This window comes from Coccidioides posadasii, chromosome 3, assembly GCF_018416015.2.
Source record: "Coccidioides posadasii str. Silveira chromosome 3, complete sequence".
NCBI lineage: Eukaryota > Fungi > Ascomycota > Eurotiomycetes > Onygenales > Onygenaceae > Coccidioides > Coccidioides posadasii.
In genome coordinates, this window is record NC_089409.1 from 3,753,198 (window position 1) to 3,773,499 (window position 20,302).

Sequence of the window (20,302 nt, forward strand, 5' to 3'; positions counted from 1 at the left end):
CACGTTGCACTCTAGCAAAATTGACCTGGACGGTGGACAATCACGAAATGTTATTAGATTTCTTGTCTTTTAGATAGGGCAGTGTTTTATTGATGATAATAATGCCGGCATTCTTCCAGTCTTGAAGCGCCAAAGATTCTTCTGGGGTTTGTCCAGCATGGTCATCAACCGATATTGAGCATCAAGATGGTCCTCCTGGACAGGATAATTAACTCATAGATTTTGGAGAAAATCATACATAATAAATGCAATGTAGCCGACAGTGATGTTTGGATTGAAGCCTGGAAAGAAGCTCTTGGATTATGTCAGAGTATCTCATCGCGCTATGGTAAGTACGCTAAATGACTCTGCTAATTGTCTAGTTAGTCCATTAGTTATACTCCGTAGACTAGCACGAAATGTTGTGGTGTGATGTTTCTCTGTCATTGATTCTTCATTCAATTAAACAAACGTTTCTCTTTCGAAGCGCTTCAACCACAACGAATATATGCTTTGTTAAAGATGCCTGTGAGCTGAGCGCTGCAATTCTTGCATTGCCCAGTAATTCGTCTTCGATATCCGAAAAGTTGCCCGGGACTCCGGGTAGTGTTCCATTTTGCCCAAGCGGTGTTGTGGGTGGCCTTGTTGGATGCCTTTGAGATATGTGAACGACGCTAGAATGCACTCGCCCATGAAGAAACGCTCATCAAGAAACGCTCATCAACGTAAAAGAAAAGCTTGCCTGCCGGCAGCCAGCAAAAATTACATAATTTTCCTTGAGGCTAGGGTATTAAAGCTGCTAGGATTTTGAACGTGTTGCTGTAATTCATTCAATTCGACAGCCCGTCTGCTAATACATCGTGAACAATCGTCTTCAACCGTTCAAGCAAGGCTACATCCAGATAGGATTTGAGATGCAGGGTAGGTTGATGCAGGGAGTCAATCAATGCTAGTAACGAATCAAGATATCAAAAAAGGACTTGATATCTAGGGAGTATTCAAATGCAGCGATCAGCTCTGGAGCCAGATGGGATAGCTGGAAGAGTCTGGGCCATATTGACAATGGAAACAGACGTCGATATGAAGCTGGCTCAAGCACCGATCTCCAACAGATGAATATTTTTATTTGCTCACGTAAACGATCCAGTCGCCCGTGTTGCAACCTTAGATTTCGAACGGTGCCGACGACTATTTCGTTTTTACGGAACGGCTGGAAAACCCCATCGTCGATTACGAAGCCCCTTCATGTGCTGTCATAAAGACCTATTGCGTATCTAAGGAGCAGTCAACACTGGAGGGATCGTGGTCTTTGGGCTTTCAAGAATTTGAAATAAAACGAGAAGGAAAAAATTTGCTACTTAGGATTTCTACCCGGTTACCTCGATACAGAAGACCGCCTAAAAATCCTCGGAATCCACAATATAAACCATCTTTTCGCCGGAGACTTCCCGTCGTTGCATTTTTTCAATTCCTGCAATGATTGTATCGAGGCCCCCCGGGTTAATTTTTGGGGGGTGAGGCTTTATTTTGCCAGCGTGGATCAGAGTTTCCATGCGCTTAGCTAGATCAGAACCCCAAGCCCGTAACTCAGGGTCCGGAGGACTGCCGTATCCTCCCGGAAGAGCAATCTCCAGGCCTGTCATCCTGATTCCTAGCACCCAGTCCGCCTTAACTGCTTTTCTCATATTGGCGATTAGTTCGTCAGGGATAAGTTCGAAGCCGACATATTGACCTCCAGTACGACCGATAGCGGCGTAGCAAAGTTTAATCGACTTTGCTTCCGTGATGATATCAAGAACATAGCGGAGGGAATTCTTGGTGTACATACGAATATCATCCGCGCAGGTCGGCGAGTTATAGTCAAAGGCTTTCTCTGCTCCATATGATTCCACCAAGGAGAAATTTTTCGGGGAACAAGTTGTGATGACTTTGAATCCTGACCTGTACTAATGTGAGCTGCGACAGAAAAGGAAAAAAAAAAAAAAGGCTCACGATAGAATGTGATGGCTCACAGTTTTAAGAGCTGTATCGCAATTGTCCCGCTAGCAGTACTTCCCCCATATACCAACACGTAAGTGGGTTTCCCAACAGGCTTCTCGGGGGATCCAGGTAAGTTCATAGTTCGAAACAGTGCCAGTCCAACGCTCCCGACAACACACCAACCAATAGCCACAGCGTCCTTCATTGAAAGGCCGTCTGGAATTTTCCATTGATGATCCGTATAGCCCGCAACATACTGCGCAAACGCACCGGATTCCGGGTTAAGAGGGTTTGAGGCATGAACGGCGCCTGCGACACGGTCCCCAATTTTGAAATCAGATCGAGCATTTGGTCCTAGCGCAACGATAGTTCCGGCATAGTCTGAACCATCTCCTGCCCCCGGAAATGGAAAATTGGTTGGCATTTTCCAATCGCAGGGGTTCAAAGCAACAGCAGCGGTCTTCACAAGAACCTGCCCGGGCAGCAGAGTTGGAATAGAGCGATCTTCACATAGTGTTAGCGAACCCAGTGGCTCCTTGCTTTGGATGATTGCCCGTTGAGTGGTTGGAATCTTTAACCGTTCCTCCATAGCGACTGTTGGATCTGTCGTAAATAACTAATCTAAGAGTTTCCAATATTGTATCCAAGTGAACTTTGTGATCCAGCTCTTCTAAGAGTCCTGAAGCTTCGGGAGATTGGCTCTCTTTTTTGGGTGACGCGATCAGGTGGTGTTTAGTCGGGGTCCGAATATTGCGTAGCTACAAATTTCGGAACATAACATGACTGTCCGAATCATCGGATAACGTGAAAGTCATGTTTCGTTTTGCTCGCTCTATTCGTATCTCAGTGGTAATTGTTCGATTGCACTTTTGGCAACCAAGATTAATTTCATGGACACGCTTGACCGCAAATGAACTTTTGATGGACTGATTTTGACTCCCATTTTATAATCCCTCCCCCATTAATCAACAGGATTACTGGTAGCTATACTCTTCACCATGTTTGCCTTTATTGCGCTTTTTCTTCTGCAAGCTACTTCGGCAGACCACCTATCCCAGCAGCCATTGAGAGAACTATTTCCTGGGAACTGGGAGGCTGAGCTGCAAGCAGATATTCCTAATCAGCCAGAACCATGCTCCGTGAGCCATCTCTCAGCGTACGAGCAGGTTGAAGGGCCGGTAGCTTTCTCCACGTCTTCCACCGAGCATTTGGAAACACCCAAACTATCAGGCGTAAACGCAACAGCCTGGGAACAATGGGAATTCGATGGGACTGACGATGATGGAATGGCTGGGATTATCATTGGATTTTCGAGAGATGCGTCATATGCATTCTTTGGCCTCGGAAACCTCCGCGTCGAATTTTACATGGTTCTGAGCGACGGAACGGTCATCCAGGAGCTCGATTATCTGGATGAATCGACTATCATGAACTGCCAGGGAGATATAACGGGAATGTGGAATAGCACAAAACGCAGTTATTCTTTCCACGTTCCAAAAGACATGAGTCGTGCAACCGTCAAATGGAGAACCCCTGCCGGAAAGGGAACGCTGTCGGTAACATCGACAACGCAGCCCCATTTCCCCGACGGCTCAATGTGGCCCTCACAGGGTGCCAGAACGGAAATGGCCCCGTCTCTGCACATGAACCAGCCAATCGCAGGTGGCCGTGTCATAGCAGATGTTGAATTATCGAGCTCGAAAAGGATGAAATTAAGGGGATTTGGTGGCCATGGTCGGCTATGGGCCCAGGGGGGCTGGTTCGATATCGTTGACGGCTTCCACATCATACGTGCATATGCGGGACCATACACGATATCTTACTGGAGGCCAATCTCGCGGCTTAATAAAGGAGATGTCTATCATTCAGCGCAGCTGTTCAAACATGGGAAGCTGCTAGCGGCCACGCAGCTAGGGGAAAAATCTCAAACCAAAGATTACATTCTCTTCTCAAACGATTTTCGCGGTAAAGTCAGTGGGGGCCTTACTGACAAATCCACTGGCCATGTGCTTGAATTTATATCCCCTAGTCGAGGAAAAAAATGGCAATTTCTCGTAGAACATATGAGAAAGAAATTCGAAATGGGACTTGGTGGTGAGACTGGGATAAGTGGGTTCACGAATCGAGTAACAGGGGGAGAAACAGGGGGAAGGCAATATGAGGGACGAGGCTTTTCTGAGCAAACTATCTTCCCGGAGGAAATTGCCAAATGGAGGATCTGGATTGTTTATGGCATTGGGTATTTCAACCGTGGAAAAAGCTTTGTACTCAAGATCTCGCGATGGCTATCTTAAGGCTCCTCGGCATTGATAAATCGCTTTTGCGGGGCTTAGTAACACGCGTTTGTTGTATTATATAATCCATGCGCGAATTCGGCAGTTTTGACTTCATTCCTTTGATCATATCATCATATCACCACAATGGCTCTTCTATGACTGCAAGTTCGACTCTGATGGGAAACCTATCAATTGCACTGTAAATAGAGATTCTCTGGATTGATATACTTTTCGGGCCGATGGCCTTAGTCCCTGATAGTCTGTCGGGGGTGCACATATTCTTTGCGCCTTACGTCGTCTTGGCTGAACCGTGTGGTGATGCCAAAATACCAAGATTGTCCCGTCACTGCTGTGTTTGTCCTGCATAATTCTTTATCTAACTGGCTGGGGCTTTGAGGGCTGTCTGATGCGCGTCGTTATTTACTTGTGACTTTTTGGCCTCTAAAGACCAAAAATGGGGTCTCTCTGTGGCTAGCCTAGCCCGTGTTCAACGTGTGCGAAGCTCTGAACCAGTGCTGAAAGAGTAGGATAATTTCCTTCGTATTCCGATGGTTCTGCCTCCATCCGATTTTCTTCCAATTGGCCGACCCTGGGCATGCCCACTTTGGACAATGCGGCTCGTATTTATGGATTCTATCGGATCCATTCCACAGAGTCCGAAGTCCGAAGGCATGGACGTTTCGGAGGTCTCCCTGGATAATGCCTTCGGAGGAAATTTGATATCTAGTTGTTGAGACACAACTGACCGAGGCATCTTTAGCCCATCGTCGTTCAAGTTTTATTTAAAAATGTACATGACAACCGGTGTGGAATATATGGCTCGGCTTTAAAGGCTTCATCTTTTCAATCATTTTATGGGTAGTATTATTGGCCGATTATAGACAGTTGGTGCGGGTTTTGTTTGGTATTACTTGCAATCAAAAGGTCCATTCAACTGGACGCCATCGACTTCTCTCCTTCACCGCAGTGGCACAGTATCTCGCACTCAACTATGGGGAGCGTACCTCTCCCTAAAGGTGAAGAACCTATCGCCGTCATCGGAAGCGCCTGCCGTTTCCCGGGTTCTTTGAATACTCCCTCGAAATTCTGGGACTTTCTGCGAAAGCCTCATGATCTTCTCACCAATATTCCTAGCGAGAGATTCAATCCTGATGGGTTCTATCACCCCAATGGGATGCACCATGGAACCTCGAATGTCAAGCAATCCTACTTGCTTCAGGAGGACCACCGTTTTTTCGATGCAGGGTTTTTCAACATCAAACCAGTCGAGGCCCATTCGATTGATCCTCAACAACGCCTGCTATTGGAAACGGTCTACGAGTCTCTTGAGGCGGCAGGATTATCAATTGAGGGCCTTTCCGGCTCCCAAACTGGTGTCTATGTTGGTTTGATGTGCGAGGACTATATTGATCACCTCCAGCGCGACATAAATACGGCACCGACTTATCTGCCAACTGGGACTGCACGAAGCATCGTATCCAACCGTATCTCTTACTTTTTCAACTGGCATGGTCCATGTATGACTATCGACACAGCTTGCTCTTCCAGTTTGGTTGCTGTACACCAGGCCGTCCAACTTTTGCGGAGTGGAGAATCTGATCTCGCTGTTGCCGCTGGCGCGAATCTTATCCTGACTCCCGAGCTCTACATCGGCGAAGCCAAACTTAAAATGCTTTCTCCGGGTAGCCGATCTCGAATGTGGGATGCTGATGCCGATGGTTATGCCAGAGGAGATGGAGTTGCTGCAGTAATTCTGAAGAGGCTTAGTCGGGCATTAGAAGACGGTGACCATATTGAGTGCATTATTCGTGAAACGGGCGTCAATCAAGATGGTCGGACAAAGGGAATTACTATGCCCAATGAGCTTGCGCAAATGGATTTGATTGCTCAAACGTATGCAAAAGCAGGGCTGAATCCCTGCAACAGAGAGGACCGCTGTCAGTATTTCGAAGCTCATGGTACTGGAACCACAGCAGGTGATGCTCGTGTATGTTTCCATTGTCGTCATTCGATAACAGCGTACTAACGACTCATAGGAAGCGGAGGCTATTAGTAAAGCTTTTTTCGGACCCGAGGGAAAAGCTCAGGACAATGAGGACCTGTTGTACGTCGGCTCCGTGAAAACGGTTATTGGCCACACGGAAGGCACTGCAGGGGTTGCTGGCCTTATCAAGGCCTCTCTCGCCGTACAACACGGTATTATTCCGCCTAATATGCTCTTCAATACTCTCAGTCCTGCTGTTGAACCATTCTACAATAACCTCGAGATAGCTACAGTTGCAAAACCGTGGCCTAAAATAACGGGTCCTCGGAGAGCTAGTGTCAACAGTTTCGGTTTCGGCGGGACAAATGCTCACGCTATTGTTGAGAGCTTTGTCCGTCCACCAAAGGGCGAACACGGTCCCATTTCGTTCACACCTTTTGTATTTTCGGCTGCAACTGATCAGGCACTGCAGAAGATGCTTGTCGCTTACTCTACGTATTTAAAATCTTATCCAAACTTGAACCTCAGAGACCTTTCCTATACTTTACACAGAAGATCAGAACTTGCTGTGAGGGTTGCCTTCGCGGCGACATCCATTGGCGACCTTATTTCGGCCATCGACACACACCTGGAGACCGCCGCAGACAATTCTCATCCGGGATCTGGGGTTGGCATTCGCCCGTCCAACAGTCCGCCTCGCATACTTGGGATATTTACCGGCCAGGGTGCTCAATGGGCGACAATGGGACGTCAATTAATTTCAAAATCTCAATATGCTTGGGACTTTATTGCGGGCCTTGACCACGTCCTCCAAAGTTTGCCTGAGCCTGATCGCCCGGGTTGGTCCATTCTGGACGAACTAGAAGCCGATTCTTCAAACTCACGGCTTGATGAAGCTTTAATATCACAACCGCTGTGCACTGCTATTCAGCTTCTTTTGGTCGAGCTGTTATATAATGTTGGCATCAAGTTTAAAGCTGTTGTCGGTCATTCTTCCGGAGAAATAGCTGCGGCCTATGCCGCGGGGATTATATCGCGCGATGCCGCTATCAAAGTAGCGTTCTACCGAGGTCATTTTACATCGCTCGCGGGAACCGACCAACCTGGTGCTATGATGGCTGTTGGAACATCGTACGAAGATGCAAAGGATCTTTGCGACTCCGAGATGTTTGAAGGCCGGCTTTGCGTTGCTGCTTGCAATTCCTCCTCCAGCGTTACTCTTTCGGGAGATGCCGATGCCATGTCGTATGCCAAAGTTATCTTCGAAGATGAAAAGAAGTTTGCCAGACTTCTAAAAGTTGATAAGGCTTACCATTCACATCACATGTTCCCATGCAGCAGTCCGTATGTTGAAGCGCTCCATAGCTCACAAATCCAACTTCACGAGCCGGAGAACGAATGTGCTTGGTTTTCAAGTACCTTCCAAGGTAGACGGATGCAAGCATGCGATGAATTACTGGGGACTTATTGGAAAGATAATATGGTTAAACCTGTTCTGTTTTCTCAAGCAATAGCGGCGGCTACAGAGAACGAGGGCCCTTTTAACCTTGCGATCGAAATCGGACCGCACCCAGCTTTGAAAGGGCCTGCTCTCCAAACGCTGCAGGATATATACGGATCGGGGTTGCCTTACACTAGTCCACTGAGTCGAGGCTCTGATGACGTGACCGCTTTAGCAAACTCCCTTGGATATATTTGGACCCATTTCGCTCCATCTCTCGTTGACTTTAACCGATATGACAATATCCTTTTTGCAAACGAGGATCGACAGCTATTGAAAGGGTTGCCGACTTATACCTGGGACCATGATCGAGTTTATTGGCATGAATCTCGTATTTCTAGAGCACACCGACTACGCAGTACGGTGCATCATCCGCTTCTGGGGACCAGATTACCTGACGGTATTAAAGAAGAGATACGCTGGCGCAATCTTTTGAAACCAAGTGAATTGTCATGGATCCATGGTCATCAGTTACAGGGACAGATGGTATTCCCTGCCGCAGGGTATATCTCTACAGCGATTGAAGCTGCGCTCTCCCTTGCGGGCAATTTGCCAACCTCTATCATCGAGGTTAGCAATTTCGTTATCGGGCGCCCATTGACTTTTGACGATAATGAATCCGGAATTGAGACTTTGTTTACCCTTTTCAACATATCAAGAGAAGAGGGTAATTTTTCTGCTTCATTCAGCTATCATGCGTGCACAAATCAGGAAGCAGATGCTTTGTCGAGCTTAGCCACCGGGACAATTGTGGTGACTACCGGTGACCCGCGGTCAAATTTGTTGCCCGCTCGGGGCCCAGAGCGACCAAATATGATTCCCGTTCCCAAAGATCAATTTTATCAGTCGCTTGATGATTTGGGTTATGGATACAGCGGCGATTTTAGGTCTCTAGGCTCTATGAAAAGAAAACTGGACATTGGGTCCGCAACCGTGACTGTCCCATCACAGGAACCCCATGAGGTTTTACTCGTGCACCCAGCGCTACTCGATGCTGCCTTCCAGTCAATCTTTCTTGCCTATTGGTGGCCAAATGATGGAAGCCTGGAACAGCTGTATGTGCCAACGAGAATTAAAAACATTCGAATCGATGTCTCCCTGTGCCAAGAAAGCATGGCTCCTGGAAATTTGCTGCCCGTTGATTCTCATATTATGGAGAATCCTTTAACGTCCAGTGGCATATTAGGCGATGTCGATATATTTGGTGCTGATGAGCGGTCTATGGCAATACAAGTCGAAGGCGTTACCGTTGTCCCATTTTCCGAAGGAGGCCCGCAATATGATCGCCAAATGCTATCAGAACATATCTGGGGACCGGCATCTCCGGATGCGGAGCTGGCAACAACCAGGCGCGCAACGACGGAAGACTACGAATTAGCGTGGTGCTTGGAGCGCATCTCGGCATACTATATGCAAAAGATCGTAAGCGGGATTAAACCAGAAGATAGAAATGGTATCGAGTGGCACCATAAGGCTCTTTTCGAATTTTTCGAGAGCGTTCTCGCACAAACTCGGAAAGGACGACAGCCGTATATCAGAAAGGAATGGCTGAACGACACTTGGGAGGACATATCTGCTATACTAGATAGGTGAGAATGACCATTTCTTTACTTGTGTCTTACGAACACGCTCATACATTATCATAGGTACCCTGATAGTATCGAGATCAAACTTAATCACACCGTTGGTCAGAATTTGGTATCTGCAATTCGCGGTGAAACAAATATCTTGCAGCATCTACTTGAAGACAATCTCTTAAATAGATATTACACGGATGCGCTCGGTATCAGAGAAAACACGGAGTTTCTCGCGAAAACAGTTTCCCACGTCGCGCATCGCTACCCTCATATGGATATTCTTGAGATAGGTATGGAATTCAAGACAGATTCGTTGATTTAACTAATCGAATTTCAGGTGCTGGTACAGGCGGAGCCACGAAATCAATTTTACCGCTAATCAATCACGCGTTCTCATCCTATACATTCACAGATATTTCGACTGGCTTTTTCGAAGCTGCCCAAGATATCTTCACTGAATATTCCGGGAAAATGGTGTTCAAAGCCTTGGATGTCGAAAAAGATATCGTTGAGCAAGGCTTTTCAGAGCATTCATATGATTTGATCATTGCCTCCTTGGTTCTTCATGCTACCGCCAAGCTCGAGCAGACAATGGAAAATACGCGTCGGCTTTTGCGTCCTGGAGGTTATCTGATAATGCTCGAAGTAACAAGCAACGACGTTATCAGAGTTGGTTTCGCCATGAGCGGACTTCCAGGATGGTGGTTGGGTCGGCCGGATGGCCGCTTACTATCACCATGTGTCTCGGCTACTGAATGGCATCGTGTGCTTCTTAAGACTGGATTCTCCGGCATTGATTCCATGACTCCAGAAGCAGATATTTTGCCGCGGCCAATTTCCGTTCTTGTGTCACAAGCAGTCGATAGCCAGGTGGAATTTCTTCGGGAGCCATTGTTACATGCCAGTCAGTACCTTCAGTCCGAGGACTGGGAGCTGGTCATTCTAGGGGGCCAAACTATGCGCACAATTGTTCTGATCGATGAGATTCGCCGACTCCTCTCGCCTATGGCAATCCAGATCCGTCAGATTCGCTCCCTCAACGATGTCAGCTCAGCGCATATTGCCCCCACGAGTTTTGTCCTTAGCGTTACTGAACTGGACAAGCCAATCTTTAAAGACTTTACCGAGGAAATCATGGCCGGCCTCAAAACATTATTTGATTACCAGAGAGTATTTCTGTGGGTGACTCAAGGCTGTAGGGCAGATGAGCCTTACATGAATATGACAGTTGGATTTGGGCGCACACTGGCTTTGGAGGCTCCTGACCTGCGGCTACAATTTCTCGATCTAGACATAAATGAAAAGCCAAACGCCAAGGCTCTCGTGGAAGCTCTGCTGAGATTGCACTTCAGGCAGAACGACAACGCTTTGTGGTCTATTGAACAGGAGCTTGCATACGAAGGCCGTAGGTTGGTTATCCCACGTTTGATGCCAAACAAGGCCCAAAACCATCGCTACAATGCGTCAAAACGCACCATTCTCCACGCGGTAAACCCTCAAATCACGCCAGTCTACCTAAACAATTCCGCCGGCGCTTATTATTTAACAGAAGGAAGCTGTACGCCACAAAGCAATGAAATCATTGTGAAAGTCAGCCATTCTCTTTTATTGCCGCTCGCAACCCCGGTTTATGCTATTATTGGAATTGATACCTCAACCGATAAGACAGTCCTGTCAATCTCGGATAGGAACGGTTCGTACATCACTGCTGATCCCAGAGATTTAATTGATTGCGCGTCTGTTAAGGACAAAGAAGGCCGGCTCTTATCTCTATTGGATATTGAGATTCGGGTCAATAACATATTATCAGTTTGCACGCCCAATACTAATGTCCTTCTATACAAACCGGATGTCACTCTGGCGGCGAGATTCCAAGCCCGAGCCGCCGGAAAGGACCTATCCATTTTCTTCGCAACTTCCGATCCCTCTAATTCAGGTACGTCCTGGCGCGTAATACATCCGATGTCTCCGCGCCGTTCAGTTCAAGCCTTGCTACCACAACGAATCTCAACTTTTGTGGATTTCTCAAACCCCCGCGATCGAGTTGGATTGTTGATCGCTTCTTGTCTCTCGCCAATATGCCTACAAACTACCATGACCCGTAATGGGCTAGAGCCTCGACCGACAGAGATCCCATTAATGGACCAATTTAAATGCGCAGCAGCCGGAGCATTATCTGAGTTACATTCTGGCAAGCAAGTTTCCCGGCCTGTCATGAACATTGGAGACATTCTTACCCGGTCAACAACACCTGAAATGCCAGTTGTGAACTGGAGCAATACGGTTGATACTCCGGTAAGACTTGCTTCTGTGGACAAACAAATGCACTTCCCAGCAGACAAGACATATGTTTTCTTCGGTTTAAGCAGCGACCTTGGGCAGTCTTTGTGTGATTGGATGGCGTATCATGGCGCCCGGAATCTCATCCTTACTAGCCGTACCCCGAAAGTTGATCCCAGGTGGCTATCGGAGATGGAATCAATTGGTGAGAGGGTGAAGGTTTATTCAAAGTATGTCCCTTTTTTTTGGTTTGTTGGATATAGACTTACTGTGGATAGTGATATTACGGACAAAACTTCCGTCGAAACCCTAGTTGCTGAGATCCGGCGTGACTTCCCGCCAATTGCGGGTATCATGCACGGTGCTATGGTTCTTGATGATACATCATTCTTTGATATGTCGTTTGAAAGCATGAACAAGGTGCTTAAACCGAAAGTTTTGGGAAGTATTCATTTGAATGAATTATTTCAAGACGATACCCTAGACTTTTTCATATTCTTCTCGTCACTCACCTCCGTGGCTGGGAACCGCGGCCAGTCTAACTATAGTGCCGCCAATATGTTTGGAACCTCTCTGGCTTTTCAACGTCGCCGAAAAGGTCTTGCAGGCTGTGTTTTACATATTGGTGCGGTTATGGGCGTCGGGTACGTTATGAGGGAAGTAACTGAGTCGGTCTTCTCAGCAATTTATAAAGCGGGGTTTAGATGGATGTCCGAGCGCGGATTCCATCAATGTATTGCTGAGGCGATATTAGCTGGCAGACCTAACTCTCACGCTAACCCGGAGATCGTGACTGGCTTGCGAGTTATCAACGCAAATGAAGAAGAGCCAGCTCCTTGGATGAATATCCCACGCTTCCAACACTGCATCAATTTGGGTAAATCGGATGGGTTGAAGAAGAACAGCGGAAATACCGCTATTCCGGTAATGATAAGACTTCGTGAAGCTGCGTCCGAGGAAGAAGCGCTTGATATAATCAAAGGTCAGCATAGTTAATGATATTATTCCGGAGCCAGAAGCTAACACCTACTCAGATGCCTTGCTCGCGAAACTACAAATCGCACTCCAACTTCAATTGGAAGACACATCCATTCGACACCAAGTACTTGATCAAAGTGCTGACGAGCTCGGGATTGACTCTCTTGTTGCCGTTGAGATTAGGTCTTGGTTTTTAAAGGAACTGGAACTCGACATGCCTGTTCTTAAGATCCTTGGGAGTGCGACTATTGCAGATCTTTTGACTTTCACTCTTGAAAAGCTCCCTCCAGAGATAACATCATTCCGGCAAGGATCCCCTCTTCTACCTATTGAAACCTCTGCAGAGCCTGAAACAGCCACGCCGATGTCTACGGATGCATCCAGCTCCAGCGGGAGTATTTCGACAGAAAACGGGACACAGACTTCTCCTTCTCCTTCTAATCCTCCGGAATCAATGAGTTCATTGACTACTGACGTGCGGAAACAACATGATATATTTCCATCTCCCTCCGAGTCACCAGAATCCATTACTGGAAATGATTTACAAAAGCAGTTACCGATATCCTTTGGTCAGTCGAGATTTTGGTTCTTAAGGCACTACCTGGAAGACCAAACCACTTTCAACATCACATTTTCTGTCCAATTGCGCGGGTATCTCCGAGTCAGTGACATGGAAAATGCTGTCAAGCTGTTAGGCTCCCGCCACGAGGCATTGCGGACCTGTTTCTTTACCAAAGATGGAGAGACTCCTATGCAAGGCATCCTCAAAGAATCTCGTCTTCTACTGGAGAAGAAAACAATACAAAATCCAGAGCAAGTTACCGTGGAGTTCGAATCGATGCGGGATTACGTCTTCGATATTGAACATGGAGAAAACATGAGAGTTCTACTTCTCTCTTTAACCCCCACCGTTAATTATATGATTATCGGCTACCATCATATAAATATGGATGGCGCAAGTCTTGAGGTCTTCCTGGATGAATTGGAGATGGCATACACTCACAAACGTCTTCCGCAGCCCGTATTCCAGTATTCTGATTTCTCTGAGCAGCAACGGTTGGAGTTTAAGAAAGGTCAAATGAATGCAGAGCTTAACTATTGGAAATCAGAGCTCTCTGACGACTTGTCAGTTCTGCCCTTATTGCCTTTTTCATCTGCTAAACATCGATCTCCCATCGAAAAATACGAACACCATAGAGAAGACTGTCGCATCAGTACTGAACTAGCTACCCAAGTCAAAGATATGTGTCGGAAGAATAAAGTCAATGTATTTCACTTCTACCTTGCAACATATGCGGTCCTATTGTCTAGGCTTCTCGAGGTGAATGACCTCTGTATTGGAATGGCGGACGCTAACCGAAACGAAACGCATCTGGTGAGAAGCATGGGAATGTACTTGAATCTGCTTCCACTCCGCTTCCACCTCGGTCAGAACAAATCTTTCACTGAGGTCTTAAAGGAAACTCGTCGAAAAGTGTATTCGGCCATCGGTCATTCTCGCCTACCATTCGATGTTTTACTTGAAGAACTGAAAACGCCTAGGTCGACGGAATTCAGTCCGTTGTTTCAAGCGTTTATAAATTATCGCCAGGGTGTCAAAGAACAAAGACGCATGGGAGACATGGAAGGCCAAGGGGAAGAGTACGCTTTTGGTCGCACCGCATACGACATTACTTTGGATATATTTGACAACCCAGGAAGCAATCCCTTTGTAATGTTTATTGTACAAAAGCAACTGTACTCTCACAACGATGCCAAAATCCTTGCTAAGGCCTACTGCAACCTGCTGGACTATTTTTCGACGAGTCCAGCTGCAACCCTAGAATCGATGTCTCCATTTACGGCCAATGACATTGCCATAGGGCTGGAACTTGGTCAGGGTATGGCTTGTCATCCTTTTTATTTTACTCTTTGAAACTAACAATTGATAGGCCCTATTCGCAATACCGAATGGCCCGAAACGTTAGCACACCGTATAGATCAAGTTGCCATGAAACAACCAAATTCGATAGCTCTCAATGACGCCTCGGGGATTTGGTGGACATATCAGCAGATGATTGACCGTGTTAATGGAATAGCATTGGCACTCATCAAAGCAAACATACCTCTGAAATCACCGATTGCTGTGCTCCAGGAGCCCACGCTGGATTGGGTCTGTTCGTTGCTGGCTATCTTAAGGGTTGGTGGTATTTATGTGCCTTTGGACGTAAATATACCTTCAGCTCGATTGAATACTATAATTGAGAACTGTCGTCCAGCCGGGATCTTAATTCATAACGAAACCTCTGGCAGGATAAATGACCTTGAAATGCTCAGGAGCACGATTATTGTCAACATTTCCGCTTGTTCCAGTCAGTTTTCAGGCGAAAGCATAGAAATCACAGCTCGTGCGGAAGATGCAGCCGTGATACTTTATACAAGCGGGACTACGGGAGTTCCCAAAGGTGTGGTCATGTCGCATGCAGGATTACGGAATCGAATGGAGTTTGCAATGGTCTCAACCCCAGGCACTGTCCTCCAGCAAACCGCTCTAAGCTTCGATTTATCCATTTATCAAGCGCTTCTCTGCATCTCTCGTGGCGGGACTTTAGTCGTGGCCCCAAAATCAGTACGAGGTGACCCATTCGCAATTTCTCAACTGCTTGTACGCGAAAATATCACATATACTGGAGCCACGCCCTCGGAGTATTTGAGCTGGATCAACTATGGCAAATTTGAATTAATCAACAGCAAGCAGTGGAGATACGCCATGTCCTGTGGGGAACAATATCCTCAAAGGCTTGTTAGCGAATTCCAAAACCTCTCGCTTCCTCATTTACGCCTGATCAATGCATATGGTCCAACCGAAATAACCTTTGAGTCAAACAACTTTGAAATACCCATCATAGAACCCGCGGGCACCCGTATCCCCGTGGGCCATACCCTCCCGAATACCTCTATCGTCATCCTAGACGAGAACCTGAATCCAGTTCCTGCAGGATTCCCTGGGGAAATCTGCATTGGCAGTGCAAGCTTGGCTTTAGGTTACCTCAACGATGAATCTCTCACTGCAAAGAAATTCGTTTCTCATCCCTTCCCTTCCGGCCAGCTTGCATCTTATGGCTTAGACAAGATATATCGATCAGGAGATAAAGGAAGATTAAAGGAAAATGGACTGCTTGAGATTCTTGGTCGTATTGATGGGGATACTCAAATTAAACTGAGGGGGATTCGCATCGAAACTCAGGATATTGAGAGAACCATTCTAAATTCAGCCAAAGGGAAACTGGCTGATGTTGCCGTTGTACCTCGTGGAGATCCGCCGGTGTTGTTAGCTCATGCCGTATTCTCATCCGCAGCTACCGTCGTTGACAAGGCCGGATTCTTGAAAAGCTTAATCCCATCTCTTCCCCTTCCCCAGTACATGAAACCAGCAATGATTGTCTCCATTGATTCAATGCCGCTCAGCGTGAACGGAAAGGTCGACAGACGCGCTCTTCGAGAGCTTCCTCTAGCCAGTATATCCGGCACATCCGGAGCCGTTGTTGAACTTAATGAGACCGAGTCGGGGCTCCTAGAGATTTGGGAAGAAGTCATTTCAAAGGACGTATTGCGTTCCTATAACATTGACAGAAGCACAGATTTTTTCAATATCGGCGGAAATTCTATGCTCCTGATCAAAGTTCAGGACCTCATTAAGCGTCGCTTTGATATTAGTTTGGCCTTGATTCATCTCTTTGAGAATAGCACGCTCAGTGCCATGGCTGCTGCAATCTGGAGCTTACCGGGAATCGGATCCCCTGTTATAAACTGGGATGCAGAAACATCGGTTCCCGAATATTTAAAAATCGAATCTCCGATTACCGTAGCTAACAACCCACCCCGTGTGGTGGTTCTCACCGGCGCCACTGGATTCTTGGGTAAAGAGATTCTCCAGGAGCTCCTTACATCAACTTTCGTGGAGAAGATTCACTGCGTCGCCGTTCGAACCGGTAGCAAACTCGACGAATTTTGTGAGCCTGGCAAGGTGGTCGTTCACAGAGGTGACCTTAGTCACCCCCTTCTCGGGCTTTCGGAGGACGTGGCTAGGTCGATTTTCAATGAAGCCGATGCCATCATCCATAATGGAGCTGATGTTTCCTTCCTCAAAACGTATCAATCCCTAAAGCCATCAAATGTTGGCTCCACTAAAGAGCTGGCCAAACTTGCCCTAAGCCGCCACATTCCATTCCATTATATCTCCACGACAACAGTTGGGCGCTTGAACAAGTCAGAAACATTTGAAGAAGTCTCGTTAGCATTGTCTCCACCACCGCCATCCTTCAACGACGGCTATTTGACGTCGAAGTGGACAAGTGAAGTGTTTCTCGAAAAGATAAGCGCCAAGTTCGGTCTCCCGGTGTGGATTCACCGCCCGTCTAGTATCCTTGGTGACGACGCCGGTGACCTCGACATAATGAATAGCGTGCTGAAATACTCTCTGCTTACAAAGATGGCTCCTCGATCCAAGCTTTGGAAGGGCCATGTGGATTTTGTTACAGCCGCCCACGCTTCGAGCGCAATCGTTGAAGAGGTGTTCAGGACTCGAGCGGATAAAGAGGCTGCACCAGCGTCTATCACCTATCTCCACCATTCCGGGGACCTGGAGATGCCGATGGATGCGATGGATGCATTCATGGAAGAGGAGGATGGCAGTGGCGCTGCGTTTTCGCAGTTGCCTTTAGCTGAGTGGATACAACTTGCGAAAGAACACGGTATGGACACCCTCGTTGCCGGATACTTGAGCGCTATTGAGGAAAATGGTGTGGAGATGTTCTTCCCACGAGTGGTCAAGTCCATGAAGGCATGAGAGAGAGAAACTCCAGGAGGTTTATTTTACGCATCTGAGATTTTCGGACTCAATTTTAATTATAACATATTGTAATGTATATTAGTAGTACACTTCATTCTATTTATGACAACACTCTTTTATATGTTGTTAATTAATTGCATCAGTAATTATCCGCTTCGCCCATATCTAGAATCGAGAAGTTCTTGTATTTCCTCATCACAAACTGTGTAATCAATGGACACAAAAATTCAAATAGTTTCAGTCAGCAATGATAGATTATGTTGCAGCAAAGTACTTGAGTTTTTGGTATGAAGAGTAATTTGATGGCACTGTGCCCTAATACACCAAAAAATGGCGCAAATCATTATGCTCTGAAGGATCAATGGATGGAACCGTTCAAGAACTAAATTGTCACATCCAAACTCACACCTCCACCTCGAGGCGATAACTCGAAAGCCCAGCTCTTCTCACGCCAAGATGCTTATCCAAAAACTGAAAACTCTTCTGTGCTAAGAGGCCCCATGCACCGACCTTGGCCGTAAGTCCACCGTCGCCGATCTCGGTCGGGATCCACACTTCCTTTTGTGTCTTTTCAAGATGCTTCAACGAATTGTATATGTATACAGTGCTTGAATCCGGAGAGGCATAGATTGCATGCCCAGCACCCGTCAGAAGAATTGGACATTTCGCCCGGTCAGTAACCTTTCCTCCATTTACGGGATCATCAAGGGTGAAAGCCTGAAAACGTCGAAGCGTCTGGCCCGGTGTTGAAGTGCCCATCATATAACTCCCAAGCGAAGATTCCCAGCGACTGCAAAAGTCAAAAGCCATCGATAGGCGGACGGACCAGTTGAAAAACGATTCTGGGATCCAGCCTGCTTGCCAAAGGTTGGCATAAAGCGAGGGCATGCGCGTTAGGGCAAGAGACCAGAGGCTATAGAACGGGTCGACTGCGACACAAGCTCTGATTCGACTATCAGTAGACGCACGAAGGGAATAGTAAGCGCCCATTGATGCTCCGGCAACCGCTATATTTTCGAGATCCAGGAAATAGTCCGGATTCGCTTTGGCGATGCTTGAAAGATGATCTAAAACTTTGCTTGTGACCACCTCGTAGTCCGGCCGCATTGGTACTTGGTCTTTCTTCAAAACAAGGCCCTGGCCGGGTCCTTCAAACGTAAGGACTGCGTAGCCCAGGTCCGTTCCCGCTGCTCCGTATAGGAAATAGAGCTCTTCCTGAGTCGAGTCGGCGCCACCACAGTTTAAAAGTATGGGAGTTTTCTGGCCTGGAATCCGTTTCGATGGTGCTGGAAGGTAAAGATATCCCGGCAAGGTGAGGCCATCCTCATAAGGTATATCAAGTACAACGATTGTTTCATCCATCAAAGGAATCGCTTTTCTGAAATTTCGGATCGATCTCTCTGCACTAGGAAGACTTCGCCCATCGGAGGTAGGAAGCATGTATGAGCTGGCACGAAAGTAATTGCAGGCTCGCAGATACGCTCGCCGGGCAGGAGCTTTATGGCCATCGCGAGTCGCATCCTGCGCTATCTTTTCCACCCGTTCGCCTTGTTCGTACCATGCACGATACCAGCTTTCAGCATCATGTTTTTTGATCTTGTCAATAGCTTCGAGGAATTCCGCAATGTCGCATCCACCAAAGGGAGTGCTCCCAAGGATGCGAATAAGCTCAAAATCAAAAAATCGGGAGCGGAAGAAGCTGAACATCGTGCCTGGAGACGGCCGCACAGCCACTGCTGGGCGGATAAAATGAAGCTTGGAATGAAAATGAACTCGCTGTGTCAGGCTAGTGGTCTATGGTGCAGGAAACATAAACAAATATTGTCGCTGATCTTCGGCAACAATAATCTCGATCCTTCTCCGATGCGTAAGATAAGCCTATGACTTCATGGCGGAGACCTCCGTAGATGTGCGAACGAGCCGTCCCGATCCATCTAAAACCTCACAGCGTAGCTTGCGCGAATGACTAGGCTCGGAGATTATATAACCGAGTGAAAGTGTGTTGGTTCGCCAGGTTGGTCAAAGAGTTCGGGCTCCGAGGTCAGCGATCGGTACAGCAGCCAAGACAGAAGATGGCCGGCCAACATTAAATGTAGAAGTTCTCAGTATCATGTCCAAAGCATCAAATACTGAAGTGACCTTCATGCTCGGGGGATAGAAGCAGCATTTTTATACCCCGTGCCGAAACCTCTCAGCGAAATCAACAAGTGTCTGTATTGTCAGGGACTTTAATTCACAGTCAAAACCATTCCATTCTTCGCCGATCAAGATCACGCTGTCGATATGGGCGTAATTACAACAATCATCGCCGTTGGGCCGTTAGCGAGTTCTTCAGCGGCGTAAGTCCAGAATCATATTCTCCGTTACATTCACGCTGAGAGTCAGAGTAGCTTCATGTGCTCCGCAGTCCAGCAGAAGGCCGTCGGATCCTTTCTCAATACCTCCATACCACCTGTCGCTCGACAGGCACTGTACTACCACTGGTTTCTCGGGTTCCGGAATGCCGTCTATCTCTCTGCGCCGTGCCATATCACGACCCTCGTGCTATGCTTCATCAACCTATTCTCGGGGATGTCGAACGCGCCGTCGATGCTCTGGCTGGGTGGGATTCTTTTCACCTTCGGCCACATGTATCCATTGCGGCTGGGACTCGAACACCTGGGTCTGACGGAAAAGGCCTGGAAGGCAAAGTCCGCGGACGAAGGGTACGCTTTTGTGAAGTCATTTGTGGACGCGAATGTGCAGAGATTGACGTTTGTCGACTTTCCTGGGTGGCTCTGCATCGTTGCCGCTGTGGTTCTCGGCGCTGCGCGTTCCAATTGACGCCGAGACGCCCCACCGCGGCAGCCGCCGAACTCGGGCTAATGTTTAGGGGCAGTTGGCGCCAAGAGGCTAGTTAGCTATTACTGTAGGGAG

General features: G+C 47.3%; 5 protein-coding genes across 5 annotated transcripts; 3 read left to right on the forward strand and 2 right to left on the reverse strand.

Moving 5' to 3' along the window:
• Positions 1-1,376: 1,376 nt before the first annotated feature.
• Positions 1,377-2,548, reverse strand: D8B26_006142 (putative secondary metabolism biosynthetic enzyme; the record flags this gene model as incomplete). The annotated part of the gene is made up of 2 exons (XM_003069853.2): positions 1,377-1,920; positions 1,992-2,548. 2 exons carry the CDS (start codon positions 2,546-2,548, stop codon positions 1,377-1,379), a joined length of 1,101 nt encoding a protein of 366 aa, XP_003069899.1.
• Positions 2,549-2,851: 303 nt separating this feature from the next.
• On the forward strand, positions 2,852-4,689 carry D8B26_006143 (uncharacterized protein). The gene has a single exon (XM_003069852.2). The coding sequence runs from the start codon at positions 2,958-2,960 to the stop codon at positions 4,251-4,253; it is 1,296 nt and encodes a 431-aa protein (XP_003069898.2). The 5' UTR covers positions 2,852-2,957; the 3' UTR covers positions 4,254-4,689.
• A 537-nt stretch (positions 4,690-5,226) lies between these two features.
• D8B26_006144 (putative Hybrid PKS-NRPS biosynthetic cluster) lies at positions 5,227-17,397 on the forward strand (the record flags this gene model as incomplete). Its single annotated transcript, XM_066125098.1, has 7 exons — positions 5,227-6,222; positions 6,272-9,309; positions 9,367-9,587; positions 9,635-11,807; positions 11,856-12,559; positions 12,612-14,435; positions 14,487-17,397. The coding sequence occupies 7 exons, from the start codon at positions 5,227-5,229 to the stop codon at positions 17,381-17,383; spliced, it is 11,853 nt and encodes a 3,950-aa protein (XP_065981179.1). The 3' UTR covers positions 17,384-17,397.
• Positions 17,398-17,649: 252 nt separating this feature from the next.
• Positions 17,650-19,093, reverse strand: D8B26_006145 (uncharacterized protein; the record flags this gene model as incomplete). The annotated part of the gene is made up of 1 exon (XM_003069850.2): positions 17,650-19,093. One exon carries the CDS (start codon positions 19,091-19,093, stop codon positions 17,789-17,791), a length of 1,305 nt encoding a protein of 434 aa, XP_003069896.1. The 3' UTR covers positions 17,650-17,788.
• A 576-nt stretch (positions 19,094-19,669) lies between these two features.
• D8B26_006146 (uncharacterized protein) lies at positions 19,670-20,209 on the forward strand (the record flags this gene model as incomplete). The annotated part of the gene is made up of 2 exons (XM_066125099.1): positions 19,670-19,725; positions 19,777-20,209. 2 exons carry the CDS (start codon positions 19,670-19,672, stop codon positions 20,207-20,209), a joined length of 489 nt encoding a protein of 162 aa, XP_065981180.1.
• Between the last annotated feature and the right edge of the window lie 93 nt (positions 20,210-20,302).

Excerpts from the sequence above, each read along its gene's own strand:
- D8B26_006143 (XM_003069852.2), top strand. The coding sequence starts at position 2,958 with ATGTTTGCCTTTATTGCGCTTTTTCTTCTGCAAGCTACTTCGGCAGAC.